At 39.8% G+C, this 17,289-nt stretch overlaps 1 protein-coding gene across 13 annotated transcripts in view; it reads right to left on the bottom strand.

The window, feature by feature from the left end:
* LOC129775128 (polypyrimidine tract-binding protein 2) overlaps positions 1–17,289 on the bottom strand; it is a 658,886-nt gene that overhangs the window by 49,742 nt on the left and 591,855 nt on the right. For 11 of the 13 annotated variants that reach the window (XM_055779479.1, XM_055779504.1, XM_055779496.1 and 8 more), the window contains 5 exons: positions 16,991–17,262; positions 16,658–16,918; positions 12,623–12,908; positions 12,307–12,536; positions 3,738–3,771 (listed from right to left, as the gene is read on the bottom strand). In XM_055779479.1, the coding sequence (XP_055635454.1) occupies positions 3,738–3,771; positions 12,307–12,536; positions 12,623–12,908; positions 16,658–16,918; positions 16,991–17,262 (1,083 nt within the window). The remainder of the gene's footprint in view (positions 1–3,737; positions 3,772–12,306; positions 12,537–12,622; positions 12,909–16,657; positions 16,919–16,990; positions 17,263–17,289) is intronic. The other 2 variants (XM_055779430.1, XM_055779440.1) reach the window with 2 other exon arrangements.

Raw genomic sequence — 17,289 nt, 5'->3', positions numbered from 1 at the left:
TTTTACATAGGCATGGTCGGTTTTTGAAATTTGACATAACCATTTTCGTTACCACATATACTTGGTTTCTTTGTTTGTTTGTTTTGTAATCTTTAAATTGCATGAAACGTCGAGATCTGGCCAGACCGAGTGCCAAAAAGTTAATTTTTGACAAAAAAAATTTTTCGAGATAACAATAAATCTCAAAGTTTCGTGCAATCTAAAGACATTTGGCATAATTTTTTTTAACAATCCCGATTTCCCAATCTCAATAGCGAACCCACGTTCGGAATGGAAAAACACATTCAGAAGATGATTTCAAAACCGGGCGAATCAAAAACAGACGATGAAATTTCTTATTAAAGAAGAATAATAGAAATAATAGAATGTTCATAAAATAATAGGAATGCAAAATGTTGAAGCACGGATTTCAAATCACGGCCCAATGAAGAAATTAACAAATTTTGAACAAATATGGCATGAATTTTTGGAATTATGTGATTTATAACTTACATGAATACCTTCTAATTGTATAGGAACAGTAATTTTTCATGTTATGATATGTCAATATTTTTTAGTAGTTGAAGTTATCGTCGTAAGTGCTTAAGTGTACAGATTTGAACTCATTACGATATACATTCTGTCAAATGTATACCGGGAATTTGTAATTTTAAATTGTCCCGCTGAACATCTTCAAATATTTTTTAAGAAGTTGATACTAGTGTCAGTGGTTTTAATGTCAATTTTGAGCGCCATCTGTCAGTTGATTAGTTGACAACGTCATAAAGAACAAGTTAGTTTTTTTTTTTTTGCTTGGCGATTTTTGATATCGATAATTACATTGATCACAGATATTGTGTAAAATTTCGTGTTGCAAACAAAATGTCATCTACCGAAACGTTGAAAATGTTGCAGAATACATTTGGTGATTCAATTATGTCGAAAAAAGGGTGTATGAATGGCATAAGGCATTCAAAGACCGAGAAGGCCGAGAAGGGATGAACCATTGATATTTGGGCATGAAAAAAATCGCAGCACGACTAGTGCCAAAATAGCTAAATTTTCTTCAGAATCGCCCTCAAGTGGCTAAAGACAAGCCAGAACGATCAAATTCTGATCCCACGTTCGTCCAATGGATAATTACTCAAATTACCGCTTCGTGAGAACCGTTTTGACAGCCCAATTTTGTCGTCACAACCCGTCGCATCACGGAACTCCGATCAATTTTCTTGATTCGAACGCTATTCAAATCGTTCCCGAATTTGCATTTTAATAACTCGAGATATCAGGAAGTTATTTGTCCTGAACACGTTCTCCTCTTCCCTTATTATCGTAGATCAATTAAGATCGCGCCATCAGTTTTGTGGTACCACGAGTAGGAAAAATGACTACTAACTACTCCGCACGGAACCACAAAACACAACAAGCAAAAATGGAACCAATAAATTCCACAATCTAGATCGAAACAGTTCGGACGAACTTTCGCTGGCCTGGCTAGCTTTTTCCATCGTGTCGCCACGGAAAAGCCGGTCCATAGGTGCATCCGGGAGAAATGGGGTTGCATGAGTAGCGTTGCAACACCGGGATGCGGGTGCTTCGGGCGGAGCGGTTTCGGGTTGACTGCTTGTGAAGAGATTATGGAAATTGTAAGGAAATGGGGTTGAACTGCATATGTTCAGAACACACACACCCAAAAAAAAGGAGAAAATTCTCCCGAGAAGTGAGACGATGTCGGATGGGGTTTTTCCATCAGACCAAACCGAGCAATCCATTCAGGCGGATTTGAGCTTGCTGACGCTGGCTGCTAGCCGAGATGGGGGCGGGGAAGGGACGGAGCAGCAGGAGGCTGGCTGGGTTCGGGTTCCATCTCGGTAGATGGAAGTGGAGATTTAAGTAAGTGAAGCGAACTCTTTTTTTGTGCGCTCTGAAAGGAAGAGTAGTGGAAGATGAAGTGAATCAATGAAACAAATTTGAATATTATAGCGAGACCGATTTTTTGTTGTTGTTGCTGCTGGTCGGGTTAAAAGATAAGCGAGGGTTGAGATAAATGGACAGAAACTGCACTGAAATGGGGTCGAATTTGTCGTTTGAGAAATATAGCGAAAAAGGGGGCTCCTGGCGTTATCTTGTCTTCCGGGCACCATCAGCTTGATAGCAGTGCAGGTTTTGGACGGATATGAGCCACGAAACATGCGTCAATCAGCCTGTCAATCAATCACACGAACGATCGTTACTCTCTTTCCAGAGCAACGGTGGACCTTTTTCATTCATTTGCGTTGGAAATAACCTGCGGCGCATAATCTGTGGTCTTTGTTGGCCAGCATTTCCCACCCACCCACAAGAAAGTGCTCCTCGTGTTGAAAATTCAATTTTCAATCTCCACCTCTTGGGTAGCCTGGAGCAGCGGGGCATTGAATGGCTTCGCCATTCTTCTTGGAAGCTCTTATAACATACATGTAAGAAAAATTGCACTTACTCTATAACCGCAATCTAAATCCCACCCGTAAATGTGAACACACCTGACTGCAGAAGTCTTTTTTGTGTGGGCTCCCATCGTATGAAAGTCTAAGAAAGCTATTCGGTAAACGAAGGAGCTGTGCTCAAGGATATGGTTTACTGGATGGGTAACATAATTCCTTTCTTGCGGAGACACCCGGTGCATCTGCTGGCTCTTTCCTGAGATTGAACCATGGCTTTGTAAAATGGATCGAAGCGCCGCAAAAAAAGATAATACATTATCCCACGGGCTTTTTAATAATTAATCATTGAGATTTTTTCTATCGAGTTTCCTTTGGGACACAAATGCTTCGAGGGAATTCATCTCAAACGGCGCTTGCATTTATAATAAACAGAATACCCCCTCTCCTCGGAGGGTGCCGCATCTTCCCGGTTCCAGCTTTACTCTGTATCCTGGATAACTTGCCGTGGTTGCCCACAAAATGACGTTCCCGGTCACAATTTGACATTTGACTGACGAGCAGAGCCGCGAATGAAGGGCAAACCGATGCGTGATGCCCATGATCTAAACGGAAACAAACCACGCGCGCGTCCGAACATCTCAAGACAGCGGTTTTCCAGTCAGCTGTCAGCTGTCAGTCTTACTTTGTATTCCTTGTTTGCGTTTTCCCGTGCTTGCTTGCGGAGAGAAGGATCCTGCTGCTGTAAAAGTTCATAAACGCATTTTTGCTTTACGCATTTTCAAACGCTGAAAAAAGGGCTTCTTGAGATATCCTTCCGTAAAGCTACTCGCGGAAACGGAAAATCTTACAGCTAGAAAGAGTTCCAACGAATGATACAATAAATTCAAAAACATAAGAAAAGACATGTTTGTTATTGTTTAATTTCCTGGATAGAACAAATAATGAGCATTGAAAAATAAAGCAAGCACAAAGTCGTTCTTTTTTTTTGGTTGGCTGTTCTCTGATGAAGGAAAATAATGGAAGTGATGAAAACACTCACACACGGTAACGAAAAAAATGAAAGAAAAACTTGGATTCGGAAGAACGAAATGAGTAGTGATACAAACACGTGTATTTGTGTTGTTGCACAGGTTGAAAAAAAAAACAACGATCCGCTTTCAAAATGTTAGAACTGGAACGCTGAAAACAGAAAAGGACCCTAGTGGTATCAGTAGTAGCAGTAGAATTGGAAACGATAACAAAAAATTTGAAAAAAAACGCTATATCCAGACACAGTTGTAAAACTAAAAGTAAAACTTAAATGGAAAATGATAATAACATATGTGTGTGCGGACATACCAAAGAGGGTAAATAGAGCATCAGGCGTGACCATCTACAGAAGAGAAGAAAAATAGAGAAAAATCAGTTAGCAGATGAGAAAAATTCTGTTCTTTCAATTGTTGTTTTTGTTTTTGCTCTTTTCTTTTTTAATAGAACATGTTTCGTTCTTGTTTCGTCTAGCGATATTAATAAGTTTTGTGTCCCGCGCGATTTGAAGGCAAATTTAGCGAACGAAAAAGAGGATGAAAGACAGTGGTACAGAGAGGAAAAGAGACACACGCTACACGGAATGGGGAAAATCGGCTGATAGGTTGGGATAAAATGAAAGAAAAGACAAGGTAACGAAATAGTATTACTGTCACAAACACTGGTGAAGGATTCACCTTCACTCTCAGCATCAGCAAATACATATTTGATAATAAATAACATTTTTCAAATCATCAGACGAATTCGGATAAGTTTTTGAGCACTTGTAAACATATGAGTATGTGTGAATATGTCTAGTTTTCGGAAACCTTTAGAAGTTATAACAGTATTTAGATACATTGGGTGAAATTTCAATACCGTTTCGAGCTATTTTATGACGTGAAAACTCTCTCTAGAGTAACACTGACACCCACGAATCTTTGAATTCGTCACTGAGAATACAAACAATAACCAAGTGCCACGTGTGATTCTTCCACTTTCCGAGTACTGCTGAAGACCAATGAGAATTTTAATAGAACTTCCCACTCTTCTGGATTCCAGATTCGTGTGTGGTAAAGTCACTTTCAGGGGAAATCTTTCGAATACTACCGAAAACCTCGGAAGATTTGTTTTTCTTTCCATAGTCTTCTGGAAACGATTGGAAATTGATGCTAAATCCTTGAGCGAATTTAGGATATACTTTTATATTCGTTACTAAACTATTTTCGAGCTTCACAAACATTTTTAGAATTATTTTGAAATAGCTCTAACGCTTTGTGTCACCCAAAGCAGAGCGGTTTAGTGATTCAGTTACAATGAATATACTTCTTTAGACATCAGAAAAGCTGGATTTGATGCTAGTAGTTACTCTTCAACTTCGTTCTTTGAATATCATATGTCTTCTTAATTTTAGGTTGCGTACAGTTCTTTCCAGAAACATAGATTACTGGTGAATTCTTTAGAGAATGCTGAATACACTTCAACTTACATTTTCTGACGTATTTTTGAAAGATTAGAGTCTCACAAACACCTTAGAATCTTTTGGGATGTATTTGACTTCTTGTGGCACCCACAGCCGAGGGTTTAGTTGAATCAGGTATGATAATGATACATTTGTGGACATTAGAAAACTTGGAAGCATCGTTAGAAGCTCACTCTTGAATTCAGGTCCATGAACAGCATTATTGAAAGCGTTCGGCCCATTTCAGGAACGTAAACATTCTCTGTGGATTAGAGCACCTGAGAAGGCACTTGAAATCGTCTCAAGACTTCTGAAAACTTTCGAAGAAGACTTCTGAAGATTTTTGAGGTCTTCGTGAGGACTTTTGCTTTCTAAAGATCTTCAGCGCTTCTTTGCTCCGAATAATATCGAGAACTTCTTGATGAATGAATACTTCAGAAGACGATTCTAAACATTATTTAAAGACTGCTCAAAACAACTTTTAAAATCTCGAGACTTCTGAAAACTTTCGAAGAAGAATTCTGAAGATTTTTGAGGTCTTCGTGAGGTCTTTCGCTTTCTAAAGATCTCCCAGCGCTTCTTTTCTCCGATTAATATTGAAAACTTCTTGATGAATGAATACTTCTGAAGACGGATTGACGGATCTACAGATTGCTTGAAACTTTTGAAGATTTATAAAGACTGCTTAAAACTTCTGAAGGCTTTTCAAGACTTCTGATGATCTCTGTAGATCTCTGCAGACTTCTGGAATCTTCTGAATACTTCTGAAGACTTCTTGAAAGGTGGACACTGAAAACTTTATGAAGATTTTCGACTTTGGAATAGTTATGACTACTTCTAAAGAAGTCTGAGGACATTCAAAGTATTTATGATGACTTCTGAGGATAGCTTGCCCTCTGATGATTTCTGGGACTTCCTGGAGAGTTCTGAAGATTTTTAAAGAATTTTAAATCTTTCTGAAGACGTCTGAAGTCATCTCAAATCGTCTGATATACTCTGAAGACGCTAAAAGACTTAGATTTTCAGTCCGAATGTTTTTGAAGACTTCTTGAAGAATAAAAATTTCTGAAGACTTCAAAAAACTTTTCAGTATTTGTAAGTAATTCTGAAAAGGAAAACTGATTTTTTTTTTAAATGCATGAAATCTTCTGAAGACTTCGACTTCTTGAAGAATTTTTTTTGAAGAATCAGATCACGAGGTGATGGATTGAGAAAAACTTCTGAAAACTTTCGAAAAATCAATAAAGATTTCTGAAGGACTTTAAATACCTTCAAACATGCTGGAAACTGTAGTTTGACTATCAATGACAAGGAAAATACATTAATCCTTAGTTTTCTTATTTTCCTAGTTTCCTTTTACAAAATTTACTTTTCAAGAATTCAGAATACCTCAGAAGACTTCAAACGACTTCAGAAAACATCAAAAGTCTTCAGAAAAAGCCTTTCAGAAGTCTTTAGAAGGCTTTTGGCGGCTTCAGAAGACTTTAAAAGGTTCTTGAAGACTTAAGAAGATAAATGAAGGCTTTTGACTATAGGAATAAGAAGAGATCTGGAGGCTTCAGGCTATAGACCTCAGAAGAGGCTTTGAGTTAAAGAGTTCAGAAGAATTCTGAAAACTTCCGAAGAATTGAAAAAGGCTTCCGAAGAAATGTCTTCGAACAAGTCTTAAAACCCTCAATTTCATTATTCCTCTACAGTATTCTTTCCCAGAAATTGCTTCCAAAGACTTCGGAGCGACATCCGAAGTTTTTTACAGTCTTCTGATGTCCTTTAAAAATTTTGGACTTTTCTGTTGCCTTCTGAGATTTACTGACTTCTGAAGACGTCAGAATACTCAGGAAGACATCAGAAGGCTTCAGAGGACTCTAGGAATCTTCAGTAGGCTCTGGAAGACTTCCACATACCTCCGTGAAATTAATTAAGCGTTCTAAAGGACTGAAACATTATTAGTGACAAAGGCCTAGAATCTCTAGTTCACTTACCCTCCTAGGGTTTCCTGTTCTCGAGGATACTACAAAAGAATTGAGAAGATCATAGAAAACATCAGATTACCCCAGAAGACTTCGGAAGACCTCAGAGCACTTAAGAAGACTTCTGATGACTACAAAAGACTTCACGAGACTTCAAAAGAAGATTACAGAAAGATTCAGAAAACTTCAGAAGACTACAGCAGATTCGGAAGATTCCTAGAGCTTACTTCTGAAGACTTCGGGAGACATCAGAAGACTTAATTTAGAAAAAAAAAAATTTTCTGAGAATTCCAGAATTTAAAAAAAATTCTAAAAATTTCCGAAGAATTTATGAAGTCTTCTGAAGTACTAAAATGCTTCCGAACACTAATGACAAGAAATAGACTGAAAAAGACCTATGTTTCTTTTCCCAGAATTTCCCTTCCTAGACATAGTTTCAAAAGACATCAAAAAGGATCAGAAGATTTCAGAAAACTCCAAACTACTTTAGAAGACTTCAGATGTCTTCATCTGAGATTACTTCGGAAGGCTTTAAAAGACTTCAAAAGACCTTGAAAATATTCTGAAGATGTCCAAAGGATTAATCAAGTCTTCTACCTAACATCAATGACAGGGAGAAGATTAAAAAATCTATGTTTTTTTTTATTTTCCGAGAGTTTTTTTTGCCTCGGAAAATAAAGTTTAAGGATATCAGAAGAGTTCAGAAGACTTCAGATGTCTTCTTCTGATATTACCTCTGAAAACTTCGAAAGGACTTAGGAGACATTAGAAGACTGTGGACTTCAGAAAGCTTCAGAGGACGCCAGAAGGCTTAAAAAGATTAAAAATCACTCTGCATCAATCACAAGGAGAAGACTTAAAAGCCTATTAGTATATAAACTTTTTTTTTTTGGTTTTCTGTCGAATATCAACTGAGATCGATGGCTTGTATCTTTTCTGAACAAACAGAAGCAACGTCAAGTGGGTTTTTTATTGTATTGTAATATGACCACTGGTAATGCTTATCAACAGCAGTAACTGGGGTTTTTAAAGAACCCTATATGAGCATATAGCAGCATGTTGCAATGTTCGATATGCGAAAATAGTGCTGATTTAGGGCTCACTTGTTACTTTCGTAATCATTTCGAAGCTCAATTCCAAACTTGCATAAGCCAGTGGGGTTTTCCCACAAAAATTCAACCAACTATATTTTCTATCCCCGAACTACAAAACGAAACAGAGGACAAAGTGAAAAATTAGTAACAACAGAGCTATAGAAATAAAATCTAACGGAAATGGGAAGTCTAGGTTCACGCTGTAATCGATAAACAACGAAAAGGATTGCATCCTTTCGCGAAACACCAGAGAGCTCGGGAGGCTGACATTGTAAAGCTCCAGCATACGAGAGGCAACACAGGAAAGGGTGAATGTATACTTGTATAAATTTAAATGAATTTTTAAGTGAGCGAAAGTAAAACCCACCACCCCCTCAGAGACGCGACGGGGGAGCGGGAGCTATTTAAAAAGGGTTGCGCCACCGTGTCTTTAAATAGAGTTTAGCAGCGGGAGAGAAACAGCACAATGGGGGGAGGAGAGGGTGAAAAACGGTTTCAAAAAATAATAAAAATAAATGATAATGAGATGAGGCGAACGTGTTTTGCTTTTGGCGGGTTTCTGTTGCTGCTGCTGTTGTTGTTGCCGATGTCATTGCTATGAATGATGGTGATGGAGCAGAGAATTTTCCATCTGGCAGGGTACAATTTTGCTAAGCAATAGAGGGATGAAGTGCACACCATGATTCGGACGATTTGAACAATTGAAAGGGCGTGACTGTAAGCAGATTTACCGCGAGATTGTTGTAGATGATGTCACTCTTTCCGCTTCACGAGATGCGGAAGCAGTGCGGGAAATTTTATTGGTTCAAAAAACTGAAAATTTCTAACTGGTATAAATTTTCAATCACATTTTCTTCTGGTATAAAAACTGGTATAATTCGTAAAAAATTGCCGAAAACCCATCTCCGTTGTTATTCGCGGCTGTGTTATCGTTCACAGCATCATTGCAGTTTAATTTGGATAATGAGCTTTATCACTCGAGTACAGCTTGAGCGCGGGAAAATAAATAGCCAACGCAAAACTGTCGCATGGAAATGCGTGCGTCCAGTCCAAAGTAGAAAAACATTTCCGTAATGATAATGGTAAACAAAACGAGCGAAGGTGATCCAAAATAACAGCACGATCAAGATATTTTTCGCCTTTGATGTCATGTAAATTACTTTTCCCCCGGCACTCCCTCTTCCTCACTAGGCAAATTTGCCCTTGCGCGTTTTTTGTCGTTATGGAGTCTTTCCCCCCGCCGTTTTCCACGCTGTTATCTGTCACTCGTTCCGCGCGGTGAGGAGGGCGAAAATTAGGTTGGATTTTCCGATCAACTTCAACCGTGAGAAGTAATCTTGAGAGTGATAGCGCTCACGTTTTGCTTTTTCCGTTCGCCAGTGTCACGTCAACCAGAAATCAATCCAATCAATTTCACGCCATTTTACTCCCAGCCATTGCTCGCACATTTCCCCTTCTGCTCTCGTCGCGCTCACCTTGCTTGGCCATGCCGTCAAAAAAAGGATAGCAAAATACACAGTATCCTCCCGTAAAGTTCCCACACCATTGGAAAACTTCAAAAGTCGTTTGAGGCGACGGAACAAATAGCGCCCGAAACCGAATTTAAATCACTTTACAAACAAGTTTATCTTCGTCACCGCCCGCCAAAAAATAACAAAAAGAAACGATAGAGAGCCTTCTTAACCTACAGACAACCATCGTTTTCACTCCGGGTTTCGTCCCGATAACGAAGAGCAAATAACGAGTTGTTGCAATTTGCTCGCTTTTCTCCTTATAACTATCGAGAGAAGACAGCGCGCCGGAAGCTGCTTCTTTTCTCTTCCGAAAGAGTATACATACACACACACACTGCCGGGTTGATTGCCGCCGGAACTGCACAAGTTCGGCACGGCGTTCGTTTTCTCAAGCGAGAATCAACGGCGACCGAAAAAAAATGTGGAAGGATAAATCACCCGACAAGTGTGTGAATTTAAAGCAAGCACAACAGACTGTGGGAACTGGGCTAGGAGGGTTTGACTGTTGGCTTCTGTTGGCAGAAGAGAAGTGGGGGGAGGCAAAGTTTTCCGCTCGAGCGCGAGAGCAACAGATTGGAAAGATGTTCAACATGGTCCGCGACACGGGAACGGATTCACATCGTGATTTTTTGCAAGGATGTTCCCTGAATGATCAATTCCATGTGTTTATACCAGATTTCGCCAACTGGTATAATTCGAAAAAAAGGCAAAACTCGAATTATGACCACAAAAAAGTTAATTCGCTAACAATTTGATCCAATATTTCACCCAGACCAGAATAGCGACTCCAAGTGTTTGTACCAGATTTCGCCAACTGGTAGAATTCGAAAAAAAATTTCAAAACTAGAATTCGACCAGAACAGCGACTCCAAGTGTTTATACTAGAAACTTTTCCGCTCGAGCGCGGGAGCAACAGATTAGAAAGATGTTCAGCGTCAAATTTGCAAGTGTTTATACCAGATTTCGCCAACTGGTATAATTCGAAAAAAATTGCAAAACTCGAATTATCAGCAAAAAAAAAGTCAAATTCCAATTTGATTCAATATTTCAGCGCTGGATTCGACAAGAACAGCAACTCCAAGTATTTGTACCAAATTTCGGCAACTGGTAGAAAATACGAAAAAAATGTAAAACTAGAATTATCAGCACAAAAAGTCAATTCGCTAACCATTTTATCCAACATTTCACCCCCAATTTCGACCAGAACAGCGACTCCAAGTGTTTATACCAGATTTCGGCAACTGGTAGAAAATACGAAAAAAATGAAAACTAGAATTATCAGCACAAAAAAGTCAATTTGCTAACAATTTGATCCAATATTTCACCCCTAGCTTCGACCAGAACAGCGTGGAGAGTGCCCTGTTGCGCCACATCTCACATAAAAAATTTCTTAAACTTGCGAACATTCCCCTCTCTATTGGCGAACTGTGCGCGGTTTGTTATTACAGCATAAATTATCTGTCGCTTTTTTTCTTTGAGTGTGGAATTCGGACGATTTACATAAACGACTCCGCGCGCACAGCCAGCCCTCACGCTTCTCCCCGACGCGGGTTACGGAAAAATTTTCTCGATGGGCGAGAAAAATTGTCCATCTGGGTCTGCTGCTCCTCGTCCTTCTACTCAACATATCCTCCGCCTGAAAGATGAAAGGCAACCAACCAATCCTAGCGGCGGCGGCGAAATGGAGTTTGGTGAATTACAAAAGTTTGTGGCGGAGTCGGAGGCGAAGCAGCAGCAGCAGGGCCGACTCAGAGAAATATTAAGAAATAATAAAAAGAAAATGTGAAATGTGGTGTACCCTGTGTTCGGAGGGGAGCAAGGAGCCGCCAGTAGGACGAAAAAGCAATCATTTTGATTATTATTATGCACAAAGTATTCTTCGCAATTTTAACACTGGACGCGCGCGGCTTTCCTTCGACTCCTCCGAAAGGGAAAATTAAATGCGGGAAAAAACTTTCTCCTGCACCGTTTCGAGTTGCTAAAGAGTGGTCGTAAAAATAAAGTGGTTTTCGCTCTCCCATCGACTGGAGAGTGCAGATAAAGTGGATTGATTTTATGTGTTTTCCAAAAGAAAAATGCTGCGTTTCGAAATCCATTTGCCGGAGAGCCAGCTTTAAACTATGTTGATTCGGAGCAAATGAACGACAGAAAAACCTTCATTCAGTCAGTAATTAAGGAAAACTCAGTCAACAGCAGCAGCAGCAGTGGCGTACGACAAAAAAAAAAAGGTTACAGAATCCCAGATGGAAAATTAAGGGACAGAAAAGCAAATTGCTAGCTATCGTCTATCCTCCCCGTTTGTGTGCGAGCGCCCATCACATCACAGGTGAAATAGGAGACACTGACACTGAATGAACGACAGCATAAAAAATATACAGGATGAAAAGTCCGAGAGGATAGATCAGACTAGAAATGCGACAGAGAGGCCCTCGAGTGACTTGTAACACAAATATGCCACCCGCGCCATTTCTTCCGCCCCGTAAAGCAGTAAAAATCCTAGGCTGCTAGGATTGGATGGATGGTACAAAGAGTACTGGAGGGAACAAAGCGAACTCGAGGAGTATGATCACATCAACACATTATGAGAGAGAAAAAAAAAGATGGGTGGGACGAAGAAAAAAACACACACAGAAGACAAAACGTAACGAATTCAGTCAACGGTATAGGAAACAAAGGGATTAATCGGAAGAGCGTGTTATATCGGACAGAAAGAGATAGCGAACGAAAACGTTGACAACTAAAAAAACTGAATGTGAAAATATGATGCCAGTGAATAAAACAAACTGAGCTCCAGAGTAGTCGGATACAGAGCGAGAGATAGTCTAATAAGAAAAAAAAAAGGTGGGAACGCTTCATATTTACCTCCTCATTGAGATTGGAGACGAGCAGCACGTTGGAGAGTCCTCGCAGTACGGCCGGATTGGGTGTCCCTAGGGCACCGTTGGAGGCAAGCGCGAACGCTCCGAGATTCGGCAGGGCGCCACCGTATGCGCTCGCGAGGGCTGGCGTTCCGAGACCTAGACCGAACGGTGGAAGCACACCGGGGGTCGCTAAGCCATTCACTAGAAAATAGGGAGATTTGTCTAATTTGACTATTACACGGTAATTGTCCCGGCTTTCGACAACAACGTTACAACACCGAGCACGGCAAGCTTGGAACAGCTCTCTCTGGACTCACCTAGTCGATCCCGGGTCAGCTGGGGACGCTGACCGGCCGCCAGCAGCAGGAGATCACCGGCCGACACGAGTCCGCCGGCGCTGGCGATCACATCGCTGCCCGGTTCGCCCGACGGCAGCGTGGGGTTCGTGTAGTCCCGGGACTTGTCATTGTTGTACTTGACGTTCAACGAGGTCAGCTTGCTGTTGTCGATGCGCAGCGTACAGCACCCGTTGTAGATGTTCTGCCCGTCCAGGGTCTGCTTGGCGTGCTGAGCTGTCGCCGCGTCCGGATACTGGATCAGCGCCTGCAACCCAAAAAGAGAGAGATAGTGCATTAGAGTACGGATCATTTCTGGTTGTTACGACGGTAATACAGTATTTCAATTTTTATCGATTAGAATTTTCTCACATATTGAAGACCTTGAAAAAAATCCTATAAACCTAGCAAACTTTAAGAATATTGGATCAAAGTTAGCGCTAATAAAATAAGTAAAAAAAAAACATTTTAAGTTAAACGGATTCATTGTTATTAAACATAATAATGTACTAAAAGCTAGGAAATTACTAGGCAAGTAGTAGTTAGCAGTTATCACATCTCTTCTTCATTAGTCTAGGGCATTGATAAGACTAAAATAGTAGTTAATGTAGTCCGCCATTTTGTACTGGCAGCCATCTTGGATTTGCATTTTTCATAAGTAACTGTGTTCTACTAGTGAAGCTCTATGATTTGATACCCATATTAATGGAGTTTTGAGAAAATATGTAGTCCGCCATTTTGTAGTGGAAGCCATCTTGGATTTGAATTTTTCAGAAATAACCGTGTTCTACTAGTTAAGCCCTTTCATTTGATACCAATATTGATGGGATTCAGGAAAACCCGTATTGATGAGGTTTTGAGAAAATATGTGATCCGCCATTTTGTAGCGGCCGCCATCTTGGATTTTCAAGATCATGAAATATTCAGTTTTATAATGACTACAGAGATAAAGGTGTGTTCCAAATTTCAGATCAATCGGTCAACAGAAAGGGTGCCAAATTTCTATTAATGTGGCTCAGCGCTACAGACAAACATGTTACTAACATGTTACAGGGCAAGCTAAATAAAACCGTTCAAAAACATCGACAACATATTTTTCAATGCACTCTTCTAATTAGTGTCATTGATTTTAACTACACCCAAACTAGCGTTGGCAGAAAACATATCACCATTTAATTTCAAGAAATACCTTTTCGTGTGCTGAAGGGTAAAATTAACAAATAAAAGCCATCTCTTCCTCTCAGACTGAACCAAAAAAAGGCTGAACGATGTCATCGGGTATCGAACCAATGTCGGCTGGAATGCAAGGCTGTTTTATAAGACCATGCTATCCACATGGCTACTATTACTCCTCATTACACCTCATATTTTGTGAGTTTGTCTTCATCCAAATTAGAGTGATAGGTGATTCGACACTTCTCTCCCCTCTCTATGATTCGACACTTCTCTCCCCGTTCTAAGGGGAGGCTGTCATACAAATGAAATACAAATTTCTACATACAGTGGAACCCCTATTATCCGCGAGCGGATGATCCGCGGTGCGGATTATACGCGACAAAAAGCTTGTTCAATATATTGTTCATAAGAGGGTCTTCATAGTCAAATGGATACGAACACGTCCGCTCACTAAGCGGTGAGTTCAATGTGAGTGAGTTCAATCACAGGACCCACCATTGATTGATCGTCAAATTGGTCTTTTTCAAAGCTAGAGGTGGACAAACTTTGTAGTTAAATAATAGGAGAAATCAAACAATTCAAGATCAAAATTTGCTCGTATATTAACAAAACAAATTAGTTGTCTATTAGATCAAAACAAATATGAACTTTGCCCAAATTTTATTGAAGCTCATTTGAGTTTCGAATCAATAATATGTGCCTCAATATTCCGACGAAAACTTATCACATTTTAGCTCCATTTTATTACTGCACTGCCGTTCTACGCATAGTTGTCCCATGTTCCGAAATCAGCAACTGAGAAAAACGCAATCAAAGTTTTCTGGAATATTTGTCTACCAGAAGCTTTAAGCATTTCAGTTTAGCAATTTTTATAAGCAGTAAACTAATGCCTAATGAAATGTTAGAAGTTCCCCTCGCTTGAATCAATCAAAACTGATTATATGTTTAAAAATTCATGCTGGGACATTTATGCCTAGAACATCAACATGGGACAAGTGAACTTGATGCTGTTTTTCTAAATGCTGGGAACAAACAATAACCTTGTGTTTTTCCAGAAGATTAGGCATAAGAACATAGTTTTTTGAAGAAAAGTGAAATTTGTCAGATAGTAACATGGGACATCTATGCGTAGAACAGCAGCTGCAGTCCTCATGTTTCAAATTATGAGATTTTCTTTTCTTTTCATTTGTTAATTTGAAGAGATTAAATCAAAGAGACAAAGTTTGAAATTGCTCATTAAAAATGAACAAAGTATAAATATTTCAAAATTCAGAGATGATATTCTTCAGCAACCTTTTCGCCAGGTAAAACAAACTCTTTTGATTTTCAGTCCCGAAATTGACTTTGCTCAATAGTTTTTAATCTTCGTTCTGTCAAATACAGACAACTCAACTAACAATTCCCCATCAGTGGGACATTTTTATGATGGTTTTATACAGCTCTATGCTTAATAATGCCTGAATTAATTGTCATTAAATTCTCTATTCAAGCCTTGTTCAAGCAAATTAGAAGAAATTATTTAGCTATAGCCAATATTGTTCGTTAAATGCAGTTTAAAGTCAATCAGTAATTGTTTATTCAACTCCAAGGCATGGTGGAAACGTCTATTTGACCATATTCTGATTTTAATAGGTATACTTAGACTGAGATAACGAAGAATATCTGTCTGACTGCATTATTTTCTTCTACCAAATTTCTATAAATAGAATTAGTTTTTAGCACCTTGACAGACGCTTGTTAGAGTCTTTTACAGCTACTAGATAAAACTAGTTCAGTTTCTGATGAACCTTTGAAAAAAAAAATTAAAATGACCCAGATTCAAACATACGACCTTTGCATCGATGGATCTCCATCAAACCATTTGCTCCGTTAGAACACCTCAAAACACCTTGGCATTACAGCCAAGCAGTCGAACATGAGCTTAAACACACGTTTTTGCTCATTTTGGTAGTTCGTCATGTGTTGTACAAAAGCTGCTTTGCAGTTGAATAATTTTTTTCAAATCGTTTCTCTGGCATAACATACCCAGGTAAACATCGATGGTTGAGCAAAAACTTCAATTTGGTATTGACCGAATGCCGGTGCCAAATTATGGTTTGCAGAACATCACTACGACAATTTTGATGTTTGAGGCAGGATTGCCAAGTGTTTTTTTAGTTAAGTCGAGATGCGGGTTAAAAAAACTTTGGATATGTCTGGGTATTTATGAAATATACATTTTGAATGTTTCGATTGTTCAATTATTCAATGATTTTTAATATTTGACGGTATATTAATCATACCGTTGAAACATTTTGTTTAAAAACATCTAGTACCATTTGAACAAGTAGTGCTGAATGCTGAATCTTGAGCTTGCAATTTCGAAGGCTTATCTTGCAAGAGCCTGTTTGTTTAATTCATTTTTTGTTTGAAATATAATGGATATGACAGCCTCAGAGGTATCATTTTCAGGCGCTCATGAATTTCATCAAAGTTGCTGCTTTGCAACGAACAAGACTTAGGTTTATTTAAATAGATGACATTGAGTAATGGCTAAAACCTCATCAACTTTCACGAAAGTTAAAGCCAGCTAGAAGAGTTATTTTTTATATTTTTGCAATAAATCTGAAAAAAATCTGGACGAATCATAAAAAGTCTGGACTAGACCAAGGACAATCTGGATGTCTGGATACTCCGTAAAAGTGTGAAAGATTCCAGATAAATTTAGAAGACCGGCAACGGTTCATTTAATGTCATTTTATATTTATTGGAATTGAATAATAAAAGTGATGATTGATAGGAAAGAACATCAATTAGCGGATTCGGTGCTTCTTGACGCCTAATATTTCTACAAAAACCCACCTGGAACGAGTTGTTCTTCGTGAAGGTGACAATCTTGAGCACCTTGCCGAAGCGCTGGAATATCTGGTAGAGGATATCGAGCGACACCGGGTACAGCAGCGACTCGACGATAACCCGCAGCACGGTGTTGGGACCACCCTGGGCGTTGCCCCCGCTGCCGGTCGTGCCGGAGTTGGAGTTAGTGTTGGCATGGTCCAACGACAGGGGCAGTGGTGAGCCAGTGGGCGACTGTGTGAGATCCTGGGTCTGTAGAGAGGCGTTCTGAAATCAAGAAGAAAAAATAGCGTGTATTAAATTCGCGGTCCTCTGAACCGCGAATTCCATCAAACTCACCGTCGCTGTGTGGTTCTGATCGGTCTTCAGCTCCCGATGGTTGCTGAACTGCACGTAGACTGTCCGGCCGCGGACGATCGGTGGCGTAGCGGTGAACATCGTGACCATACTGGTCGCCGCCGTCTCGTCGGCCATCTCCAGGAAGGCCTGGTTCTTTCCCTTGAGTACGAGCACGTTGGTCACCCGACCGAAGGGGACACCCAGGTGCATCACATCCACCTCGCTGGACTCGTTCGGGATGTTGCGGATGTGGACCACGCGGGAGGGTTTCGCTGTTAGCAGAGAGAGAGAGAGCAAGG

Source organism: Toxorhynchites rutilus, chromosome 1, assembly GCF_029784135.1.
Source record: "Toxorhynchites rutilus septentrionalis strain SRP chromosome 1, ASM2978413v1, whole genome shotgun sequence".
In the NCBI taxonomy this organism is placed as follows: Eukaryota; Metazoa; Arthropoda; class Insecta; order Diptera; family Culicidae; genus Toxorhynchites; species Toxorhynchites rutilus.
Note: the sequence above shows the minus strand (reverse complement) of the source record. Positions and strands in the feature narration are given on the sequence as shown.